Source organism: Arvicola amphibius, chromosome 10 (genome assembly GCF_903992535.2).
Source record: "Arvicola amphibius chromosome 10, mArvAmp1.2, whole genome shotgun sequence".
NCBI classification, from domain to species: domain Eukaryota; kingdom Metazoa; phylum Chordata; class Mammalia; order Rodentia; family Cricetidae; genus Arvicola; species Arvicola amphibius.
The window spans coordinates 106,300,973-106,326,323 of NC_052056.1; the positions used below are offsets into that span (position 1 = coordinate 106,300,973).

Consider the following 25,351-nt stretch of genomic DNA (forward strand, 5'->3'; position numbering starts at 1 on the left):
CCACACAGCAGCAAGACTGAGCCGAAACATCCCAACAGAGCTGAGTCCCAGCCCCTCAACTAGGGCAATGCCTACTGGAATGACAGGAGCAGGATGGCCACAGAAACACCAGGAGTACAGAAAAGGGGACTTGTAGAATTGGGGTTAGATGTTTGCCCCATTGGCTTTGCTTCTGCCTTGAGCTCATTATTCATGAGTAGCCCAGCCCTTCCTTTAGGCCCAGGAAGATTGTTTATGCTGTGTTATTTCCATCCCCCTCCCCCTGCATGCCCATTTAGAAGAATGTAACTGATTTTGATGCTGCAGGCTCTTGGGTAGAAGAGGCTGGACCGAATTTTTGTGTGTGAGAAGGGCTAAAGCCAGGAGTTGAGAGCTGCAGTTTGTTCCTTGAAGTCATGCAGCCCTTGCTTTCTCTAAATCCTGCACTAACTGTCCGAAGAGGCAAGAAACTTAGCCGACTGTGGTGTCTCTAAAAGGACCTTTCTGAAGTGGCTGAGATCATTAGAGTGGAGCCCTAATGACTGGTTCTGGGTACTTAGGTGGGGGAGAAGAGTCCATATGTAGAGATGCCAGGCATCCCATTAAAAGGTATGACACTGTCAGACTTGGTGACATATTGTTTGGATTCCTAGTTTCCCAGAATGTGAGCTAAATAAACTTTAAAAAGTGGCTGGATTCAAATATCTTGTTATGCTACTGAAGAACTCGTCTTTTGTGTGTGTGTGTGTGTGTGTGTGTGTGTGTGTGTGTGTGAGAGAGAGAGAGAGAGAGAGAGAGTCTCAGTGTTTTTCCAAGTGTAAGACCGCAATACTTGTGGATCTCTGAGGTAGATGCCAGCCAGTTCTACAAGTGAGTTCCCAGATAGGTAGGACTCTCTGGGATAATTTCTTTAACCTCTTACATTTTTAGCCTTCAATTTTATTTTTTACATATAGACATTTTCTCTCCAAGAATGTATATATACTATGTCAGGGCCTGTTGCCCTTAGAGGCATTTAGAAGGCATCAGATCCTCTGAAACTGGATTGTGGATAGTTGTGAGCCACAGTGTGGTACTGGAAACCAAACCCAAGTTTAGTTAGCCACTAAGCATGTCTTCAGGCCTACATCTTATCTTGGTGGATCCTTTTTAATGGGATAGAGTCAGTTTCTGCTTTCAACATATGAGGTTTGAGGGATCAGAGATAGGGATCCAAGCAGAAGATTGGAAGGCTGGAGGCTGATTTATGTGTATCAGGGATAGAAATGAAAAAAACAGTATCTGGAGTCATGTGCCTCAATGGTGCCACTAAAGAAAGGATGTCACAGAATCCTGGAATATAGCAGTGTTTGCTACAACAAGCCTACAACTCTAATGCTCCAGGAGTCACCTGGTGAACTTGGTAAGGTTCAGATTCAGAAGGCCTGGAGTCTGTGCCACTGCAAATCTAACACATTCTCAGAGTCTCAGTGCTGCAGGGACTCTACCCGCTACTGTGAACAACAACCGAGATAATAGGGGCCAAGAAGCACAGGAAAGAGGAGTGAAGTAAGCTAAGCTGTGACTGGGTTTCTTTGTGTAGCCTTGGCTTTCCTGGAACTCGCTTTGTAGGCCTAGCTGGCCTTGAACTCAGGGATCCACCTGCCTCTGCCTCCTTATTGAAGTAAGGTATTAAAGGCTTGTCCTGCCGCCACCTGTGACAAAACATTTCAGGAATGAAGCCAAAGACAAGGCAGATTAGGCAATGTGGAGCCAACAGTGAACCCTGGAAAGGTTGTGTGGGATGGTGCATGGGGACTGGAGCTAGAGGGTTTTAGAATACAGAAACTTAGCCAGGCAGTGGTAGCTCACCGCCTTTAATCCCAGTACTCCAGAGGCAGAGGCAGGCAGACCTCTGTGAGTTCAAGGCCAGCCTGCTCTATAACTGCTAGTTACAGGATGCCCAGGGCTACACAGAGAGACCCTGACTCAATAAACAACAACAACAACAAAAACCCAACATCAAAAACAAACAGGACACCGAAACTTTTTGCTGTAGCTTTAGAAGGGCATTTGGGAGGAAAAGAAGCACCGTGCTCACTGAATCATTTCTTTGTGTGGGAATTACATGCATGAGCTACCATTCCCAGCTCTGATTTTTCTCTTGGGTCAATAAGATGACTGAAAGTTAGAGCCTTGCAAGCTGGGCAGTGGTGGCGCACGCCTTTAATCCCAGGAATCAGGAGGCAGAGGCGGGCGGATCTCTGTGAGTTCGAGGCCAGCCTGGTCTACAAGAGCTAGTTCCAGGACAGGCTCTAAAAAAGCTGCAGAGAAACCCTGTCTCGAAAAACCAAAAAAAAAAAAAAAAAAGAAAAAGAAAAAGAATAATAACCAAAGGTAAGTTATAGTCTTGTGTTTGGAGAGATGGCTCAGTGTTTCGACCTCATGTTGGTCTTGTAGATGACCTGAGTTCAAATCCTAACACTTGTGTCAAGTGGCTCACAACTGCCTGAAGTACAGCTCCAGGGGACCGACTTTCTGGTTTCCACAGGTGCATATACTCAAGTGCACATTCCCACCCAAGTTCATGCAGAGCACACAGAATCAAAGTTTACAAAGAAGAGATAGTGGCTGGAGAGATGTCTCAGAAATTAAGAGTACTGGCTGCTCTTCCAGGAGACTAGGGTTTCATTACTAGCACCCATATACAATGGCTCACCACCAATTGTAACTCAGATGCCTTTTTCTGGCTTTTGCAGGCAACTGGATGTCCATGGCCCAAATACCTGCATACATATACTCAGACACACACACATGTAAAACAATAAAGCCTATATATTTTATCAAGCAAAGTCATTTTCTTATTTTGGTGTCTACTTTTAAAGGCTGTTCTTGTGTCTGGCTTGAGGGGCCATATGCTGCCCAGGTGCGGTGTATGTCACTCACAGAATCTTAGTATGCAGTATACCTCAGAGCCACATGCAAAACTCCAAATGCATGTCAAAGGCAAATATTTTAATTGACTAGAAATCAAATCCATGATCAACATGTATTTTGTCTTTCTTTTTTTGAGTCTAAAGGCAATTCTGAGCAGAATTATCCATCAAGATTCCATCACAAAAACTTGAAATGTATTTACACGGTGAATAAGTTACATAGATAAACTCTGACTCTGCTTTGGATGTGCAACAGATTCACATGCCCACATCGAAGACCCGGCAGCACTGCGGTCCAGGGAGAAACTTGAAGAAGGGCCTTTAACACATATATTACAAAGAAAACATGACCTTATTCTTCAAGTGGCAACTCATATCTTCCCTTTATGATTCTACATCCGGCTATCCAAATGGCTACTAAGAGATGCATGCATGACAGATGAAAGGACTTGGGGTTTGTGTGAATAATTTTTTCCCCTACAAAATGGCAAAGTTAATTCAAAAGCACACTCATTCTTCTGTAGTATAAATAATGCTCATTAAAGCAATCCTCTTGTAAAAAACAGCTGAGATCCTCTAAAAGAATCCATCTGGATCGGTCCTGGTGGGGAGAGATCCAGGGTCTTCAGTAACAGTAGCCTAGCAACATAAGAAAGGTATTTCATAGCAGCCTCATTTAGATACAGTGTACATTAACTGTAGCCCGTTTACAGTTCCCTTTTCAAGCACACAGGCTGTCAGCTTTTGACCATCCTAACAGGTTTTCAGTGGCCAGCTTCATTCTGCCTGCCCCCATTTCCAACCCAATAAAAATAATCCCACAAAAAGAAGGAAGAAAAGTAGGAGAAAGGGAACTAACGGATATGTCTTAGAATATAAATTTTTTTCACATGAGGAAAACATTGCACTTTTGCCAATCTAAAACCGTTTCTAGAAAGGACAGTATCGTTCAGCGTGGTCAGCTTTGGTAATGCAACAGAAGTCATTTCTTCGGGCGTGCGTTGCATTGGCTTAGTGAATGACAGCCACACAGCAGGATGGGTAGAGAGTCTGTCTCAAGAGGTCCTATGCAGCCTCAGTTTGGACAGTATTGCTACACACTGGAAGTCGGGTAATCTTCTTTAGAAAGAGTCCAACAGGTAACAAAAGGGAGAACACTCTGTCCAAGCCTTGCGAAGGCTGAGAAGACACTGAATGGCATTGCCCCAGCATGGCAGCACTGCAAGCTTGAAAACCATGGGGGACGGGAGGCTCCTGTCAGAGACTAGTGCCGGAAACACTGGAGTCTGGGAGAAAGGCAGTGAGGACCCGGTAGCTCTGGGCCCTGCGGATCATGTCTCTGATTTCCATGTTGAGTTCCATCAGTTTGGTGCAGATTTCACTCAGGCTCTGGTTAGATCCCACCAAGGCGTAAGTACCCGTCTGTCCCAGAGTCTGATGACGGAAGTAAATATTCAGTAGTGTCTGGACCTCATCATCAGAACTGCTTCCAAAGATGTCATTGGGCCACAGGTTTCTGAGGTGAAAAAAGAACAGCAGAGATTAGAGGCAGAGTTGGGAGGGCTGAGTCCTGGTTAGTATAAAAGACACTTCACCCTTTTCCTGAGATGTTACCTCAGCATTCCAAGTACTCATCTAAAGCACAGAACTACTTGAGTTCTAGTATATTTAGAATTGTCCAAATATGGCTATCATCAGTTTTAGAATGTTTCTCATTAGTGATCAAAATACCAGAATAGGATGCTCTTTTAAAGCTTGTTGTATATGTATGTGTGATTGTATATATTTATGTGTACCACGTGTGTGCAGTGATCACAGAGACAAGAATAGGGCATCGAATCCCCTGGGCCTGGAGTTTTAGGTGGTTGTGAATGCTACGTGGATGGTGGGAATGAACCTGGGTCCTCTGGACGAACAGCCAGTACTCATAACCACTGAGCCATTCCTGTAGCTCTGAATCTTATACCCTTATTTGCTATAGCCGTTTTTTCTGACCTATGTGAAGACTACCTGAAACAACTCTTGGGGAGGCCCAAAGAGGCCAAAGGTCAGAGAGTTCGGGACTTGGTTTTTAGTTTGAGATTATTTTGATTCTAATTCAAACAAAGGTCCCACATAATTATAAATCAGAGTTCTACTCTCTCAAGGCTATTGTCAACAGGTGTGGCCCCTGAAATGGGGAGGTTGTTGTTTCCTACCTAAACAAAATTCTAAGAATGCAACTCAGTTCCAGTTTTCTTTATGGAAATAACTTGGGATTCCAGCCAGGGAGTGGTTTGCCTACAGAGTGTTGGGTCTAGGGCATTAGTGATGAGTGTACCCCATGACTTTCAATTTGTATGTTAATGCAGTCCTTTTGTTCTACTCCTGCCTTTTGAAATCAGGGGTATATTAAGGTGTTGGAAATTAAACACAGAAGAATTTTCAGTACTCACTGAAATTCCTTCCCTATACTATCCTATGTGTTTCTGCGTTTTATAATTTTTTTTCGCATTTTTGTATTCTTTACTATATTTCTAAATTCTCACGCCTTCACTCTGAAAAAAAAGTAATCTTGTCATGGCTGGCCCCCTGACAAACCTCAAAATGTATATTTAGTTTAGCTTGATATTCTATGGGGGTATATTCTGAATTGTTTCCCTTCCAGAACCAGTGCTAACACGTGTAACATGTAAGGTCGGGGTTGTGGGTAAGCCTTTTGGCATTGGGAGTAAGAAACCTAAGCGGAGACAGGTAAGGTGTTTAGATGTTCCGACCTTGGCAAGTGTGCCCCTAACCACCACACGGCCAGGATTAAGTTTGTGATTCCTATAGCCACCCCTGGGAGGAACAAGGGAGTCACCTGCACTCCTTGATCTGCCGCAGTGCCTTGCCAAGTTCATTGTTCTTTAGGCATTCCAGCATGGACTGGATGGCAGCCTCTGTGGATGTGAAGGACGGCTCTGACCACGCCCCCTCGATGTAAAGCGGGTCCGTGGCGATGGCCGCTGTAGCCTCTTTTAGGTTCCTCTTCAGGTCACTCAGTTCTCTGGACATGTTCAGCAGCTGTTTAAAACAAATGCAGCGTATTTAGGTATAGGCTGATACAATCTCTTCAATGTAATTTGGTCATGAGGGTCTGGCTAAGCAGAAGTTTAGTTTATATCTGTAAATAAGGGGAGCCGGGTATGGTGGTACACGCCTGTAATCCTGGTACTTGGAAGAACGAAACAGGAAGAACACAGGAGTTTGGGGCCAGCCTGGGCTACCCAGTGAGACCTGGCTTCAAAGCAGACAAACCTGAACAACCACCAAACCCCCACTGACCTACACGGTGTATATAAGTGAGGGGGTTGTTAGAAGCATCAAATTACTATGTGTCCATAGCTGGGGTGCTCTCCTCAGAGAAAAGAGACATCGTTCGAAATGTTTCCCATATTCGGGCTGGGGATGTAGCCCAGTATAACGGCTTGCTTGCACATGGTCCTAGGTTCAATCTCAGTACTGGCAGTTTCCTGTTTAACTCTAAAGGACATCATAAATAAAGAGGTAGGGTGCACAGAGACAGTCTGGTCTAGGGTAGATCCTGTTCCAAACGCCAAGTGCCAGCCCGGCATCGTACATAGTACTGCTTTTGTTTGCTTTTTTGAGACAAGAGTCTTAACTGTGAAGTCCTGGCTGTCCTGGAACTCACTATGTTGACCAGAGTGCCCTTGAACTCAGAGGTTCACCTGACTCTGGCTCCTGAGTACTGGCACTAAAGGTTTATTTGGCCATGCCCCACCTGTTCTTTTTTTCTTTTCTTTCCTTTTCTTTTCTCTTGAGACAGGGTTTTTCTCTAGCCTTGGAACTCTTCTGGAACTAGTTCTTATAGACCAGACTAGCCTTGAACTCACAGAGATCCGCCTGCCTCTGCCTCCCCAAGTGTAGGATTAAAGGCGCGTGCCACCACTGCCCAGACTGGTCTTTTCTTTATGAGAAAGTCTAATGAATTAACACATCCAGCAAGAGATTAAAAACTAGTAAATCAGGTATGGTGGAAACCACCTTTTTTTTTTTTTTTTTTTTTTTTTTTTTTTTGAGACAGGGTTTCTCTGTGGCTTTGGAGCCTGTCCTGGAACTAGCTCTGTAGACCAGGATGGTCTCAAACTCACAGAGATCCGCCTACCTCTGCCTCCCGAGTGCTGGGATTAAAGGCGTGTGCCACCATCGCCCTGCTGAAAACCACCTTTGATCCTAGCCTATGGATCTCTGAGTTGGCTAACCTAGACTACTTGTTGAAGTTCCAGGTCAGTCAGTTATGTATAACATAGACCTTGTCTCAAAGAAAACAATCAAAGGCCAGGCGTTGGTGGTGCATGCCTTTAATCCCAGCACTTGGGAGGCAGAGGCAGGCAGAACTCTGTGAGTTCAAGTCCAGCCTGGTCTACAGGAGCTAGTTGAAGGCCAGCTCCAATGCTAGAGAATAACCCTGTCTCGAAAAACCAAACTAAAGAAGAAAAAAAAAAAAACCAAAACTAGAGTAACAATATCAATAAGTCTAAATGAAAGTTATCCATTTCCACCCAACTATGCGTAACTGTGAGTAATGTCTGTCCCACTGAACTCAGGAGCATAATCCTTAGTCTTTTCATTGTTTTGCATGTATTATTGTGTGTGTATGTGTTTGGATGTGTGTATACCACAGTACATATGTAGAAATCAGAGAATAACTTTTGGGAGCTGGCTCTTTTCCTTCTATTGTGGCACCTGGGAGATTGAACTCACGGGTTTTAAGGCTTGGCAGCAATACCAGGTGCTGGCCAAAACCTCAGGTTTGTTTGTTTTTTGAGACAGGGTTTCTTTGTGGGTTTGGAGTCTTTCCTGAACTCCTTCTGTAGGCCAGGCTGTCCTTGAACTCAGAGATCCGCTCACCTCTGACTCCTGAGTGCCATGATTAAGTGAATGAGCCATCACTGCCTGGCTTCAGGCTTTTCATTTCCATTTTTTTTCAAGACAAAGTCTCTCTGTGTAGCCCTGGCTATCTAGGAACTCATTATGTAGAGCAGGCTGGCCTCAAACTCAGAGATCCTCCCGTCTCCACCTGGTGGAGTTAAAGGTGTGTACTACTACACCCTAACCTTCAATCTTATGTTAATGGATTAAGAGGCTGGGTGTGTCAGCCCCTAGAAGACTGAACACTAAGGTAGGTGTGGCCTATGTAATCCTGGAGGCTTTTTTAGGGCAGGGGAGACTCAGGCAGAAACAGAGGCAGCCATTCCCTTCAACATATCTTCTGGATTTCTAGCCTCCAAGAATCAAGAGCTAAGTAGACCTTTTTTCTTGTATGAAGAATGTTGCCCTTACTATTTCTGTTCCTGGCCCTGTTGATGATCTATTGGGACTGGTCAAAAAGGAGAGAATGGGAGAGTTTGGAGCAGCAGGCTGCTGTGAGGTGTTACTGCTGTACTGCAAACAGTTTGCGTGAAGGCTCAGAGAACCAGCATGTGGCTGGGAATGGAGAACGTGAAGGCCATGCAGATCAGGTTTCCGGCCAGGAGAACCATGCAGATGAGGCTTCTGCCCAGGAAGGCCATGCAGGTGAGGTTTCTGGAGAACATAAGAATTCTCTTGGGAAGTGGAAAAAAGGCCATCCTTGTTACATTGTGGCCAAGAGTTTGGCTTCCTTGTGTCCTTGTCCAGAGGCACCCTGGAAGACTGAACTTCATTGTGATCAAAGCTGGTGCCTAGCAAGGGAGCTCTCAAAACAGAGAAGCACCCAGGCTGCTGCCTGGCTACTCTTAAAGGCTTACAGTCAAATGAGAGAGGAAAGAGAGGCCTTTAAGAGAGCTTTTCTTAGGGCTCAAACACAGCTACTCAGCCAGAGGAGACCTCAGGGTATAGAGAGGACATGCTGGCTACAACACTCCCTAGGCAAGAAGATTAAAGCCAACAAATGCAAACAGAGGTTGCTGAGGTTGAATCCTGGCAGTAAGGATGCAGTGAAGGGATTCCAGAAGAGAGACCCAAAGCTGACTTGGAATTTTAGTTTGCTGCCAAAGAGACTCCTGACTTCAGACCTGCTTCCCAAGGGCCCAGATGTAGTCCCTAGAAGCAGCAGGCCTAGGTGGCGTTCCTGTATGGGAAATGTTGCAGGCCGGAAGAACAAAGACTTGAATTCCCAGCGGTTCTCAGCACAGTTCAAGTGGAAACCCTGGGAGGTCAGGAAGGCTGCCATCAAGAGGGGGTCACTGTGGAAATCGTCTGATGGGGTGATGTCTCATGGAGCTGTGGAAGTGAAGCCACTCTGGAGACCCCAGAAAGAGAGCAGTGATCCCAGTGTCTTCAAACACCAGCCTCAGAAAGCCTCAAGTGACGTGACATGCCAGCCTCTGGAAGTCACACCCATCAGTTTGCAACCTCCACTAGCAGCCACGAGGGTGGAGCCCATTGGAGCATGGAGACACCATTCTAGACTTCAGGTAACATCTGGATCTATCCCAGTGGTGGAGACACCACAGAGCATTGGCCACACAGCAGCAAGGCTGAGCCAAAACGTCCTGACAGAGCTGAGGTTCACCCCCTCAACCAGGGCAATGCCTACTGGAATGATAGGGGCAGGATGGCCACAGAAACACCAGGACTACAGAGAAGGGGACTTGTAGAATTGGGGTTAGATGTTTGCCCCATTGGCTTTGCTTCTGCCTGGAGCTCATTATTCATGAGAAGCCCAGCCCTTCCTTTAGGCCCAGGAAGATTTGTTTATGCTGTGTTATTTCCATCCCCCTCCCCCTGCATGCCCCATTTAGAAGAATGTAACTGATTTTGATGCTGCAGGCTCTTGGGTAGAAGAGGCTGGACCGAATTTTTGTGTGTGAGAAGGGCTAAAGCCAGGAGTTGAGAGCTGCAGTTTGTTCCTTGAAGTCATGTAGCCCTTGCTTTCTCTAGTTCCTGCACTAACTGTTGGAAGAGGGAAGAAACTTAGCCGTCTGTGGTGTCTAGAAATGGACCTTTCTGAAGTGGCTGAGATCATTAGAGTGGAGCCCTAACGACTGGTTCTGGGTACTTAGGTGGGGGAGAAGAGTCCATATGTAGAGATGCCAGGAGTCCCATTAAATGTTTGACACTGTCAGACTTGATGACATATTGTTTGGATTCCTAGTTTCCCAGACTGTGAGCTAAATAAACTTTATATAGTGGCTGGCTTCAAATATCTTGTTATGCTACTGAGGAACTCGTGTGTGTTTGTGTATGTGTGTGTGTGTGTGTGTGTGTGTGTGTGTGTGTGTGTGAGAGAGAGAGAGAGAGAGAGAGAGAGAGAGAGTCTTACTGTTTTTCCAAGTGTAAGACCGCAATACCTCCGAATCTCTTAGTTTGAGGCCAGCCTGGTCTACAGAGTGAGTTCACGACAGCTAGGTCTACACAGATAAATCTGTCTCGAATTCCCCTTCCCCACCAAAAGATATATATTTAGTGAAGTTTGGTACATAAGTACTCAAATATAATTGTCAACATGGGCCCTGTTTTGTTTTTGAGACAAGGTCTCAGCATAACCCTGAGTGTCCTGAAAGTCACTATGTAGCCTAGGCTAGCCTCTAACTCACAGAGATTCTCCGGTCTCTGTTAACCTGAGAGCTGAGATTAAAGGTGTACACTCCTATGCCCATATTATGGCTCCTGTTCTTAATAGTAAAGGACTCTCACTATTTTCTCTATGCCACAGAAAAGATGGGAGATAGAATTTTTTGTTTTGTAAAGACAGGGTTTCTCTGTAGCTTTGGAGCCTGTCCTGGAACTAGCTCTTGTAGACCCGGCTCGCCTTGAACTCAGAGATCCGCCTGCCTCTGCCTCCCGAGTGCTCGGATTAAAGGTGTGTGCCACCACTGCCTAGCTTGTTTTGTTTTTGAGATGTCTTCACTACCAGGGCAGAGCCTGGGTGTAGTGGTACAAGCCTTTAATCCTAGCATTCATGCCAGAGGTAGGTGGATCTCTGAGTTGGAAACCAATTGCAAGACAGTGCCACGTAGAGACCCTGTGTCAAAACAACTTCCTATAACAGCCTGGGCTGGTCTTGAATCCATTAAACTGTCAAGGGATAAACCACACTCGGTTTTGGGGGGGGGTGCTGTGTGTTCATGAAGTCGAGTGTTAGGCAAGCATTCTACCAGTGGACTCACGTCCCTTTAGCCCCAGAAGATTCAAGTTTTTTTCTTGACTTTTCAAGACAGGGTTTCTCTGTGTAACAGTCCTAGCTGTCCTGGAACTAGCTCTTATAGACCATATAAGTTCAGGCAGGCCATGAACTCACAGAGATCCTCCTTCCCCCGATCCCCCCGAGTGTTGGGATCAAAGGTGTGTGCCACCACCACCTGACCGGAAGATAGAATGTTAAGGAGGAAAAGAATGAAATATAAGTAGCCAGGCGGTGGTGGTGGTGGTGCGTGCCTTTTAATCCAACCATTGGGGGAAACAGGCAGGCGAATCTCTGTAAGTTCAAGGCCAGCCTGGTCTACTGAGATAGTTCCATGAGAGAAATCCTGTCTGGAAACCCCTATCCTAGCAAAACATAATTTTTCATTACATGTGTGCATGTGGGGCTCTATGTGGGTATATTGGACACAGTGAGTGGAAATGCACAAGGAGGCCGGAGACGCTGGTTCTCCCTGGAGCTGGAGTTATAACTGTAAGCCAGCAGAGCTGGGTACTCAGAAACCTGGTCCTCTTCCAGAGCTGGGCTTGCTGTTAATCACTTAGCCACCTCTGCAGCCTCACCCTTTAAAAACAGCTAGCCTTGCGGTAGTGAGATGACAGCTCACCAAGGGTTGAATTTGCATTCCTCAGATATGAATATTGAGCAATACTTCATGTAACTGTTGGCTGTACTTACATTTCCTTTGGAGATGTGTCTGGTTCAGTTCTTCATGTATTTTTCAACTCTTTTTTTGTTAATTTGTTGTAAGAGTTCTCACATTTTAAACACTCCTCATTTATTAATGTAGTTTGCAAAAAATTTCCCCAGTGTAGAGGTTCTTTTTTAAAATTATTTGAGGGCTGGGCAGTGGTGGTGCACACCTTTAATCCCAGCACTCAGGAGGCAGAAGCAGGCAGATCTCTTGAGTTCGAGGCCAGCCTGGTCTACAAGTTAGTTCCAGGTCAGCTAGGACTGTTACACAGAGAAGCTTTGTCTTGAAACAACCTAAGTAATAGTAATAATAATAATAAAAAGAAAAAATTATTTGAGAATTCTATACAATGTGTTTGTCCTACCAGGATGTTTGTGGGTGTGGGGTCACTGGATCATGGATAGCCTATCAGGGGCTGAATCCTTGAAGAAAACTAGCTGTTCTTCTAGCAGCCATGAATTGCCAGTGGAGCCTGAGCTCAGCTAGAGGTGGGTTCACGCCCATCTCCCCACTCCTGGGATTTTGTTTGGCTTGATCTTGCCCTGGTATTTCATGCAGTCACAAGTCTCAAGGTGATGTCTGCCTTTCCGGATCAAAGATCTAATCCCCTAGAGAAGACTGGCTTAGGTACTGAGGCATCAGAGCTGTTCTCCCGGTTCTGGAGAGGATTTTCTGGTGGCCTGGATGTCTGGACCCCGATGGATAAAGTGCCATGCTAGTCTGCGTGCCAGAGTCATGGCTGAGCCACTGGGCATTGGCTTTGAGTATCTAGGGGCAAGTATAGTAACAACTCCTATGGGGAATTTGGTGTGGTTGTATGGGTGTATATATATATATATGGGCAGGCTAGAGTAGCACCTTCTATTGGGGGGCAGGGACTTGCAGCCCTCAGCTGAGGAACGGTTTGTTACCATCGGTGAGAATGGTAACAATGATGGCAGGATTTTAGAGAGACAGAAGTGACTACTGTCCTCTGTAGCACGGTGCTCTGTAGTAGAGGCTGCGGTTCAAGATGGTGCAGTGCAGCCCCAGGGGTCCTGGGATGGGTGGAGCTTTCTCTGGGGTATTGCAGCTCTGTGGAACTCCAGGCCTGTGAGGACGGTAGCCTTCTCCACAACAAAGACCTGCAGATTTTGTTGTTGTTATTTTCTTTCTTTCTTTCTTTCTTTCTTTCTTTCTTTCTTTCTTTCTTTCTTTCTTTCTTTTTTTTTTTTGAGACAGGGTTTCTCTGTAGCTTTGGAGCCTGTCCTGGAACTAGTTCTTGTAGACCAGGCTGGCCTTGAACTCAAAAAGATCTACCACCACCACCACCAGGTGGCCTGCAGATGTTGTAAGGGCTAAAGTTAGCCTGTAAGCCCCACTTGCCTAAGAACAGATACTCTGAGACACTGGAGGCTGTTGTTCATGTAAGATAACCATCCACATGTTTCCACAGTTTGGATGTGCTTGATCAGACGTAGATAGGAGGTATGTAGGCAGAAAGCACATCAGGATGTATGCTTGTTCCTGACTGGACAAAGGCAGCAAGAATGTAACCCTGTGGGTATGCCTTTAAAAGCTGCTGGCCAGCATTAAATAAAGCTTGCTTTAATTGTCTAACTGAGGAACTGATTTCTCTCCTTGCAATTCTTAGGTTTAACAATGTCTGCAGCAGTGGTGGAGTGGAGTGGTGGGTGCCTCCTGGTTCTATCTTCCTCACATCAAGGAAGCCTTCCTGCACCTGAGTTGTTGACAGCCTGGGGGTAGAGAGGTTGAGTGGTTTTGTCTCTCTCACTTAAGGTTTGCATCCTAGCCTTTCCTCGAGGCAGTGAGGCAGTGTGCTTGTTTGTTTGGGTGTTTGTCTGTTTGAGTTCTCTTATGCATTAGGCACCTCCACTTGATCATCTTGCTACAGTTGCCTTTAAAATATGAACAGTGGAGAATTCGCTGTATTTGCTAATCTTTCTTTCTTTTCAGACATTCATTTATTCTAGCAATAGAAGCTGCCTGTGTTTACTTCTCTCTCCTACCGCCACGTTGCCATGCCTATGATAAAGATGGTTCTTGGTGGGGTTTTTTTGGCTGGTTGTTTTTTTGTTTTTTCGAGACAGGATTTATCTGTCTAGCCCTGGCTGTCCTAGAACTCACTGTGTAGACCAGTCTGGCCTCAGACTCACAAAGAGATTCACCTGGCTCTGCCTCCCGAGTGTCCAGCTCCATTGCTTGCCCTGGTCCTGTAAGACTGCTCAGGGTAGCCTTCCACAGAACGGCTCTCGGGATCCAACCTTCCTCACCTTTAGTAAAACAGACGTATGTCCTCTGTGCTTCCCCAGGGCACACTGCCACCTCTTCGCTTCCACTCCTAGGAGAACTGGAGCCCATTTGAAAGCAGTGTGCTCAAATGATTGTAATTTTTACACTTAGATGCATGAAAGCATCCTGATGCTGAAGCAGGGAGCAGAAAACCAGCAGACATTGGTCTTTTTTCCCTTATGATTCTGGCAAGTATGGAAGGGTATGTGCCAAGGAGGAGACACGAGGGCTTTTCACAAAGGATGACCCATGGGTGTGATGCAAGTGTGGCACCTGGGTGTAACTGTAGGGCATGGGGGGGGGACTTGCCCCCAAATGCGGAGCCATGTTACTCCTTTCACCTTAGTTGCTCCAGAAAACCATTCAGCTCTGAAAATGGAAATATATTTCTTTTCCACTGGTGCTGGAACAAAGTAAGAATCATATACAAAAAAAAAGGCGAACCAAACAAAAACAACTAACCCAATTTGTACCATTTAATAAGGGTGGTGGAGGATGGAGGACAAAGAAGCCAAACCAAACCAATAGCCAAGACAGCCAGCGGCTTTTCTGCGGAGACGAGATGGAGGACTTACCTCTGGCACGGAGCTCACTTCGTGCACCTGGCCGATGAGCTTGCAGTAGGACTGATAGAGCAGGAGCAGTTGGAAGTGCAGCTTGTACAGCCTCTGGCAGAGCTCCAGTTGCTAGAGAGGGAGGACGCATGGGAAGGGACAGCCGTTAGAGCTCGTTCTGTCAAACTGGCGAGAAGCGACGTGCACACACTGGTTCTTTAAGAGCGGGAGGAACCTTAACTCTCTGATTACATTCTGAGCAAAACAAACCCAGATCCACTCCACAACATCAGCGAGACCGTCATGGTTAATACAGAATATCGTTTCTCTACAATGGAGTATGACTAGTTGGAATCGGCTAGAGAGAGGATGGAGGGAATCACAGTTCTGCTGTATTTGCCAATGAAATACTTATAAATTGTAGCTGAGTTAATTTTTATGAGCATCAAACTGCTTTGAAACAGCCAAGAACTCTTTCTATTAATGGGAAAGCTGACAGGCAGAAGACTAACTAGTTCTAGGTGCTAAGTTTGCAAGTTGAATTGCTACTTGGGAGATGACTGTGTAAGTCTGGGCTGCCACCTAGGGGGCAGCCACTCCCGAAGGCAGAAATACAAGGCACAACGTGATGAGAAAGAAACCCCGGTCATCCCATCACCAATGTTCACAGCACTCTGAGCGGAGTTCTCTATGCAGCCTATCTTAGGTCAACCATGGGCTGGCTTCCACAGTCATGGGATAGCAGAGAATGACAGTCACGGATATGACAGAGGAAGGGGAGAGCCTCCAGCAGACAAGAGTCCATGACTCACTTGTCTCTGGTGAAAGTGATCTACCTCTGGTGTAAACCAGACACGCAAGGGCTGCACTGTTGGGTTTAGATGAGGCTACGGGAAGGCTGGGTAAGTGGGGCCTTGCGCTGCCTAAAGGATGTTAAAAGGAATTCGTCTCAGATGAGAGGAACTGAGAGAGTTAAGGAAACTCAAACCACGTTTCCCAAATCAGGGGAAGGAGATGAACGACAAGAACTTTAAATTTTCTGGAGAATATTCTGTTGGTATCACAAATGTCTTTTAATCCTGATTTTTAAGTTATTAGAATTGATGCATATACATAATTTCATGCTATGACTATGCGGGAATGAAGTTTCCGAAAACAAATTCTGTCTAGACTTTTTTGTTTTTTTAAGTATTGGCAAATTGCTTTAGAGTGGAGAATTAGTTCACTAATTAATCTGGGTCTTAGGTTGTTTCTGTAAAATTCCTTATGATAATTTAAACCTTTTTTTTTTTTAAAATGGGAACCCTATAAAATCTGGTATGAAATGCAACTGCCAGGATCTTGCAAATTAATAAAAAAAAGTGTTTAAAAATAATGTTATCTTCCCAATATAGGGTGAAACCTAGCCATGAGAACTCTCGACTTTCCTAAATGCTAAATGATGGTATTGTTTAGAAATTCCCATGGAGAGAATGAGAATTCATAGCATCGTAGGTTTCTGTTTTGGGGAAAAAGCATCCCGGAAAGCTACCAATAAGCTGCTGCATCTCAATCTACCAAAGAAAAGAAAATTAAACAAAAAGGGAAGACATGCTAAAAGATACAATGGTTAACAGTAAAAATAAGGCTCATTATGGGGTCCATGCCTCGGCGGACAAAGAATATGAAAGAAAGTTAACTTACTGCAAGAGATTCCATTTGCTACGCAGCAAGCATGGCGCAGGAAACAAAGGAAAGGAAAGAAAGGATAGGGTCAGTGTGGCATGCGACAGAAAGCACGGCCCTCCTCCGGCAGCAGAGCTGCCATGGTGTTAGCTTGGCTGGCCCAGACCTGGCTAGCAGTTGCCAGTCTTTTTTTTTTTTTTTTTTTTTTTTTTGGTTTTTCGAGACAGGGTTTCTCTGCAGCTTTTTTAGAGCCTGTCCTGCAGTTGCCAGTCTTGTACCCGTGAAACATGCACAGCGGTCTGGTTAAAAAACAAGCTTTAGTGGGCAACGTCACTGGAAAACATGGCTTTTAGTCCTTGGGATTCTCTGGTTAGTTGATGGGAGACTAGAAGTAACCACTTTTTATTTTTTATTGATTCTTTTTGCTTCTTGATGATTTGAGTGCATTGATGTGAATAGCAAGTGAACATAAACTAGAAGGGCAGCTGAGCAATCTGGAGAACTGCCCCCTGGTGGCAACTACAGCGCCACCTAGTTTTCTTTAGTTGGAAAAAATAAATTCTATGTGGGTTTGTGTACATGAGTGCTGTTGCCCTCGGGGACCAGAGGCATTTCATTCTCCCAAGCGTTGGAGTTACAGGCAGCTGTGAGAAACCCAACTTGGGTGCTGGGAACTAAGTCCAGGCCTTCTGCTAGAGCAGGGATGCTCTCAGCCACTGACATCTCTTCAGCCCTCAGATTGAGAACATGTGATAGGCTGCTAGATGGGGCTAGCTCAAAGGAGTAAACATTGTGTCCTCTCAAACAAATATGCAACCTGAGTATTGCCATGTATTTGATTTTCTATGATAACAAATTTTTCATAGGTAATTGCCAATATTGTAACAAGGTCTGCAGGAGGTACATGTCCCACAATGGTGTGAACACCCAATTGTCATGCTTAAGAACCAAAAAAAAAAGACCCTTCTAATTATCTTAATCTGCTAAACAATTCTTAAAAAAAATTCTACTTCTTTTTTTTTTTTTTTTTTTTTTGGTTTTTCGAGACAGGGTTTCTCTGTGGCTTTGGAGCCTGAAAAAAAATTCTAAAACTGGTTATCAACATTGAAAGTTTACAAAGTGGACCATGCTCAGCTATAGCTACCATTTCTTTTCTTTTCTTTAAGATTTATTTATTTACTCTGTATACAGTTTTCTGCCTGCACACCAGAAGAGGACACCAGACCTCATTAAAGATGGTTGTGAGCCACCATGTGGGTGCTGGGAATTGAACTCAGGACCTCTGGAAGAGCAGCCAGTGCTCTTAACCACTGAGCCATCTCTCCAGCCCAGGCTGCCATTTCTTAAATACCACTGATGACACTGCAACTATAGAGCCAGTTTGTGGAAAATGTTGATAGGTGGGAAGGGGTGCCACAACTTGAGGACAATGTTTAAAAATTTAAAAAATCAGTTTCAACCAGGCCTCGTGGAGCACACCTATAGTTCCACACTTGCCGGAAACTAGTGTTCAACAGGCCAACCTACCCTAATGGGGAGCCCCACTTGGTAAGGCTGTGGGGTCACTGGCTGTAGATAACTGTCTCTGACTGTAATTTTTCTCACGTGCCACTAAAAACAGCGATGGTATTATTCCCTCTGCTTGTGTGTTTATCTTGTGAAAATGTTCCATCTACTGGGCACAGATATAGCTGTGGATGGTCAGGAAGACGATTTCTGCTTAATACGTATAATTTGTTTCTGTTTTTTCGAGACAGGGTTTCTCTCTGTAGCTTTGGAGCCTGTCCTGGCACTTGCTCTATAGACCAGACTGGCCTCAAACTCACAGAGAACTGCCTCCCAAGTGCTAGGATTAAAGGTGTGTGCCACCATCACCTGGCTAATAATCTGTACAAATCTGATCAATAGAATTAATACTAGGATATTTTTCATTACTCAGACTGACATAAGAAAGTAATAGTATGGGCTGGAGATATGGCTCAGCAGTTAAAATAAAAGCACTGGCTGCTCTTCCACAGGTCTTGAGTTCAATTCCCAGCAACCACATGGTGGCTTATAAACACCCGTAATGAGATCTGGTGCCCTCTTTGGGCCTGCAAGGACACATGCAGGCAGAATACTTTATATATAACAAATAAATCAATCTTTAAAACAGTTATTCCCAGTCACTAAGACAGCTAATTTTAGATATCAGAACAAATTCAAAGCAAACTGGTTGCCCCTGGAGACAAATACCCGAGGTCAATTTTCCAGGTTTTTTTTTTTTTTTTTTTTTGCTGATTCAAGGTCAGAGCATGAAGCAACTTTAGCAGACATAACTTTCTCAGCAATGGGCTTTCTGCCTCAAGTTTCAGCCAACTGTTTGTTTAGGTCCTGAACTTCAGTGTCACTTTCTGTCTGGGAAATCTTGACCACTCCGAGCTACGTGCTTACTTTACTCACTGCCCAGTCAGCTCACTGCCCGGCCAGCGTGACCTCCCTCGCCTGAGAGAAACCGTGCGATCAGTTTGGTTTTGTTTCTTATTGATTGCCCAAGCAGTGCTGTGACTCTGGTGATGTGGTTCGTATTTGTCCAGAGGTTTTGGCTGTGGGAAGAAGCCGGAAAGATGCAGGGGGAATTAGGAGTGAGAGGAGTGCACGCATGCGTGTGCGCGCGCGCGCGTGTGTGTGTGTGTGTGTGTGTGTGTGCGCGCGCGCGCAGGAAGACGTAGCTGAATGTGTGGAGAGGAGCAGGAGACACGAGAGAGGCGGCTGTGTGAAGAAGTGTGAAGGTGTGTAGCTGTGTGGAGAATGGAACTGTGAGGAAGTAGATGGAACTGTGTAGAGAGATCTGTGGCTGTGTAGAAGGTAGATGTAGTTCAGAGAAATGTAACTGTGTGGAGAGATTAGCTGGGCAGTGGTGGTGCACACCTTTAATCTCAGCTCTCAGGAGGCAGAGGCTGGTGAATTTCTGTTCTGTGAGTTCAAGGCCAGCCTGGTCTACAAAGTGGGTTCTAGGACTGGCTCCATAGCTACTGGGAAACCTTATCTCGAGAAAACCCAATAGGTAAATATTTAAGGTGAAGTAAAGGAGATGGTTCCATTAGGAACCTTTTGTCTTAGGTTGCCAGCAGAAAGCATGTGTTTCCTTGTTTGCCCTCATATAGAAAAGTCTAGTCCTTGCTGCATTTGTGGGTTTTTTTTTTTTTCATACTATGAAGGTGACCTTGGAGTAGGATCTCTAAGAGGCTGCCAGTACACAAGATTGAGAGTTTGGGGCCAACCTGGGCTTATAGTGAGACCCCTGTCTCAGCCCCAACCCCAAACACCAGTTTGATTAATTCCAATTATGAGTCCATATATATTTAAGCACCTACCTTACTCCCTTACTAATCCTTGGCAAGGAAAATTCTTAAAAGGAAAGCCCCCGCCTCAAAAAATAAAAAAACAAAAAAACATACTTTTGGCTGTCAGTTTAATATAGTGTACTAACACATGGTCCAACGATTAACCAAACTGTTGATTTATCACTGGGGTCTACAGATGCTACCGAGGGGGCGTTTAGAGCCCCCCCACCTCTGATTCCTGGTCCCCTTTCCGTCATCTGCTGTCAGTATCTCCGGAGAGTGATGTGCGTGGTGACTGTAAACGTACTGAGAAGTCATTTGGTGGATCCTGGTCATGAATGTCTCTCGGGCTTCAAAAGGGCTTTCCTTAAAGCCTAGATTGTACATTAATGACCAAGGCTCTTCCAAGTCTCTGGATGTCGACAAGCTTCATTCTTTGGTACGGACACACAGAGTGCTATCAGATTAGGTACACAGGGCCAGGTTTATTTTTTTATTTTTTACTTTTAGGTTTTCAAGACAGGGTTTCTCTGTGTAGCCCTAGCTGTCCTGAAACTGCTCTGTGGACCAGGTTGGCCTTGAACTCAGAGATCCACCTGCCTGTGACTAAAGATGTACACAACTACCACCAGGCTACAGGGCCAGTTTTTAAAAATTTAAGTGTGTGTGTGTGTGTGTGTGTGTGTGTGTGTGTGTGTGTGCGCGCGCACACACACGAGTGCACGCTTGTGGAGGCCAGAGGCACTGGATCCCTTGAAGCTGGGGTTATAGCCACTTGATATGGGTGCGGAGAGCTGAACTCAGGTCCTCTGCAAGAGCAGCCAGTGCTCTTAACGACTGAGCCAGCCCTCCAGCACCACACAGGGCGGCACTGCAGGTTCCTGGGAGCTCATCAACTATAACACCATATTCAGTAAGCGCAGAAGCAGGTCAGCGCTGCCCGTGTGAAGTTCCCTTTTGGTGTTATGATATGACATAGGTGTTGGGTTAATGATGACACAGTCCTAAGCGAAGATCACTGTTGTTTACATAAAACACGGCCCCGATCCAAGGAACGCATCAAGACAGTGAAGTCATCTCTGGTCAGTGAAGGCAAATGAACTTTCTTTGCTGGCTTGGGCTCGGTCCTGAGGAATGTCACTGATTCCTCCCACTCAGCTCTTAGGGCACAAGTGTGTGTGTTTTTTGGTGATGGCCAACTATGATGAACTGAGGAACTTAGGTGGGCTAGTGGCAGCTTCCTAGCGGGCTAGGGGCAGCTTCCTAGTGGGTTAATGGCTTCCTTGGCTTTTGTCAGCCGGAATTCCTTCCCTAGGCCATACAGGAACCTCATTTGCATTTAGAGTTTTCAAAGGAGCATAACTGCCTTTCTAAGGGGCTGTCTTGTAGAAATGATAATGCTTGCTTTAGTTTGGGCTTGGATTTCTTTATATCCAGGTTAAAAAAAATAATCCCACTAAAAGTCTCTGCACCTTTAATCCCAACTCTTGGTTGGAAGGCCAGTCTCTAATTTGAGGCCAACCTGGTCTACAGAATGAGATCCAGGAAAACAGCTAGGGTTACACAGAGAAACCCTGTCTCGAAAAAAAACAAAACCCAAACCCAAACCAACCAGCCTAACAGAAGTCTTTGTAAACGTATCTGCGTTTGTGCTTGGCAACTTAAGGTTCTTTAGACCATGGCTGTAGGAATGTCATTGCTTTTTGCAGTCCCAAGGAGTTTATAAATTTTCCTAGCGCTTTACTTGGAAAAGTGTTAGCTGAACTGGCTGGGTGGGGGTGGGTTGAGGCCTAGGGAAGGAGCAGGGCCACGAAGGCAGACGCTAAGAACAAATCTTAAACAACCTGGGAGCAGGGCATTTAAAAACTGCACAAAAGAATCCGGCCTAGTGGCATATAGCCTGCAAGCCCGCCACCCCGGGAGGCTGAGGCAGGAGGACTGCTGAAAGTTTAGAGTCAGCCTCAGACTTGAGATTTTAGTCCACCTGCCTCTGGACACCGAGTGAAGGAATTATAGGTGTGCATAACTCTACTTGGCTTACTATCTCATATCCAACGGCTGAAAGTCACACGTGTGAGCTAAATGGTATGAAGTTTAGATTCTGTGTAGAAGGGAACCTGACACAGATGTTCTTAGAGCATGCCCGTGCACGAAACTGAAGCAGATGGGAATGCCACTCACTCACCTCTTAATTACTATCAGCTTGCGTTCGGCACAGTGACATCTACAAATCTTCCTTCCTTCCTGCCTCCCTCCCTCCCTCCCTCTCTCTCTTCCTCTCTCCTTCTCTCCCTCCCCTTGTTCTTTTCTTTATGCAGTGCCGGGGACTGCGCTCAAGGCCTTGCACAAGCTAGGCAATTTCTCTGCCGAGCTACAACTTCAGGTGACCGCCGTTATATTCTGTTTGTTGAAAAACTATTTTTTGGATCGTGTTCATGAATATCTTTCAAAGCTAGAAACCTCAAAGCCTGTGTTACCGGTGACAGACGTTGAAGTATTTACTATTTTTTTTTTTAAAGATTTATTTATTTATTATGTATACAGCCTTTCTTCCATGTATGCCTGCAAGCAGAAGAGGGCCCCAGATGGTTGTGAGCCACCATGTGGTTGCTGGGAATTGAACTCAGGACCTCTGGAAGAGCAGCCAGTGCTCTTAACCTCTGAGCCATCTCTCCAGCCCCAGTATTTACTATTTTTAAGGAAACTGTAAATAGCTAGAGGGTGGCGCACGCCTTTAATCCCAGCACTCAGGAGGCCGAGGCTTGCGGAGCTCTGTGAGGTCAGCTTGGTCTACAGAGTGAGTGCCAGGACAGCCAGGGTTGCACAGAGAAACCCCATCTCAAAAAAACAACAACAACAAACAAACAAACAAACAAACCAAAACAAACTGTAAGGAAGTCCTAGCAGACACATCTTTACCCAGTATGGGAGAGAACATTTCTTTTGGAAGAGAGACAGACGGAGCATATTTGGAGGCTGAAGTTTAGTGGGGTTCAACTGACTGGAGAGCAGCTTGGTCCAATGTTTGACTTGTTCAGTTTATATAAGCTCATGGGGGCAGCCCTCTCATTCCCGTGCTGTACAGGGATAGGGAAAACAGCCCACAAGGTATTTTTGCAGTCAGGTGAAACAAACACACAGGGGCTGAATGTACGGCACTGTTCTCGAACTAGAAGCAGAAACACATTTTGAATGTGAGTATGTCAACTAAAATAAACTCTAGCGAATGTGACATCTGCAGCTCTCTTGGGACCACTTCTGCAGAGCTGGAGAGATAGACAGTCTCACTTGCTCTACAGGGGGGGAGGATGAAACTACAGCCCGGACAGACCAGAGCTGGCTGACTTCGCTTCCTGACCTAAGGTTATGTGAACTTCAACCACCAGGGGGAGCTATTCCAGAACCGAGGGGCCGGTGGGAGTTACTCTTCAATGAGAAGGGCTGATTGCAAGCCTTGAAAAGGGTTCTCTGTCTTCACAGGTGAAAACAACTCCCGAATAGTACGTGCATGTGAACAGAAGTGATCTTGTCGGGCAAAACCAAACTGTCCTGTTTTCTGCGCTGTTTAGCATACGCTGTACCTTACCCTAGGGAATGGTTAATACAAGCCCTTTAACTGGCCTAAGACTCCAAAATTATTACATACATGAGATTAAAAGCATCTTCTCCAGACAACTGGCTGTTGCCCAAGTTCCCTGGTGATCACTGTGCCCACGAACCGGCAGGAAATCTGAACCTCCAAGCTAATGCTACCTGGGGGCAGACCTGGTTGGTTTTACTAGCAGATTGAAGGCATCAGATGAGATGCTGCTTTTCCCCCATTTTTTTGAACCCCACAGTCAGTCATGGCTCCTAGGTATTGACTAGGTATCACCATTTCTGCAGATACAATCCCCCCCCAAAAACAAATCAAAACAAACAAACAAAAACCACCTTAGAGATTCCAATTTATGCTAGGAGTCATTCACTCTCTTTTTTTTTTTTTTTTTTGAGACAAGGTTTCTCTGTAGCTTTGGTGCCTGTCCTGAAACTAGCTCTTGTAGACCAGTCTGGCCTCGAACTCACAGAGACCCTCCTGCCTCTGCCCCTCCCGAGTGCTGGGATTAAAGGCGTGCACCACCACTACCTGGCTTATTTTTGTTTTTCTATGTGTGTGTTTTGCCTCTAAGAGTAGGCTAGGGACAATTGGGAGACATGGAACACGACATTTACAGCTTGCCACTGGGCTTCTCTCAAATGCACAATGGAAAGTTCCTTATTGCAGAGGGATCTCACTGTGCTGGCTAGGGTTTTGTTTTTCAGCTTGACACAAACAAGAGTCACCTGAGAAGGGGGAACCTTCAACTGAAGAATTGCCTACAACGGATTATCCAGTGGAGACATCTGTAGGGTATTGTCTTGATTGGTGTGTGAGGGCCCAGCTTAACTGTGAGTGGTACCATCCCTAGGCAACATGGTTGGTCCTGGCTTGTAGAAGGAGGCAGGAGAAGCAAGCCAGTAAGAAGCATTCTGCCAGCCGGGCGGTGGTGGCGCACGCCTTTAATCCCAGCACTCGGGAGGCAGAGGCAGGCGGATCTCTCTGAGTTCGAGGCCAGCCTGGTCTACAAGAGCTAGTTCCAGGACAGGCCCTAGAAACTACAGGGAAACCCTGTCTCGAAAAAACCAAAAAAAAAAAAAAAAAAAAAAAAAAGAAGCATTCTGCCATGTCTCAGACTTCAGTTCCTGCCTCCAGTTCCTGCCTCCAGGTTCATGCTTCCAGGTTCCTTCTTCCAGGTTCCTGACTTCAGCTCCTGCTTTGGCTTCTCTCAGTGATGTACTACAAGATGGCAGGTGAAATAAACCCTCTTCCCCAAGTTGCTTTAAGTCGTGGTGTTCATCTTAGCAAGAGAAGCAAATCAGGAGCGGTGTAAAGGGCCAGATGAGGTCACATTCACACAGTACCTGAAAACATTCCTGCCCACCTTTCTTCTCAAGCCTTTACTGTGTGCCTAGAGTTCCCACACTGAACCGGAGTCACTGAAGATGGACTCCATCCTTTAATCTTTGTTTAGTGAAAGACACAAGGAAAGGGTCAAGGAGAAACAAGCACAATAGGATGAGGCCAGGTACCACACAACCAAGTTCAGCTAAAAGAGGTCATGGACACAGGGACTGTCCCCTAAAGTGACATCACAGGCCACACGAGAGCCTCCTTAGTGTGCGAGGGTAAACTCTATGATGTTCCTACCAAGGAATTCTCAGGGTGGCCTGTGAGCATGGAAGCAAAGAGAGCAAGATGTGGTGGGCGAGGATGAGTACAAAAGATCCATGGAAATCAAGAAGCAAAGGTTTGAAAAGGAAGACTTAGGGAAGGCAGGAGAAGCAAAGTGACGAAGGTCGGACGTTTAGAGAGTATGGTGAGGTGACGACAGTCTCCGCTATCTGTAGGCCTAGCCAGGGAACTCTGCATCAAAGCACTTTCCCAACTGAGTCTTCATTACAGAGAGGAGACACTTAGATAACCATCGTCATACACTATATACAAGCTACACGACAAACTGGGCTGGCTAGGCCTGTGCTTATCCTAAATTCTAGCCTGGTGACTATTTCCTGGCCTGACCTTGGCCAGCAGGCTGAAGTAACAGGACAATTAAGCCGGATCAGGAGTGGGTCCTCTAAGGTGGTCATAAAAATGTGAAACTTAGATTTTATTTTTTAAAAAATAGCCAAGCTGGAACTGGAGAGATGACGCAGCTGTTAGGCACACTGGCCGTTCTTGC

General features: G+C 45.6%; 1 protein-coding gene and 1 non-coding gene across 2 annotated transcripts in view; both read right to left on the reverse strand.

Moving 5' to 3' along the window:
• Positions 1-3,807: 3,807 nt before the first annotated feature.
• Fry (FRY microtubule binding protein) overlaps positions 3,808-25,351 on the reverse strand; it is a 250,702-nt gene continuing 229,158 nt past the window's right edge. Inside the window, exons 59-61 of the mRNA XM_038345555.1 lie at positions 14,623-14,733; positions 5,737-5,939; positions 3,808-4,410 (exon numbers count right to left, since the gene is read on the reverse strand). Coding sequence (XP_038201483.1) covers positions 4,152-4,410; positions 5,737-5,939; positions 14,623-14,733 — 573 coding nt within the window. The 3' untranslated portion in view covers positions 3,808-4,151. The remainder of the gene's footprint in view (positions 4,411-5,736; positions 5,940-14,622; positions 14,734-25,351) is intronic.
• LOC119825838 lies at positions 17,125-17,225 on the reverse strand. The gene has a single exon (XR_005287303.1). It is a non-coding gene; the product is annotated as a small nucleolar RNA U13 (small nucleolar RNA).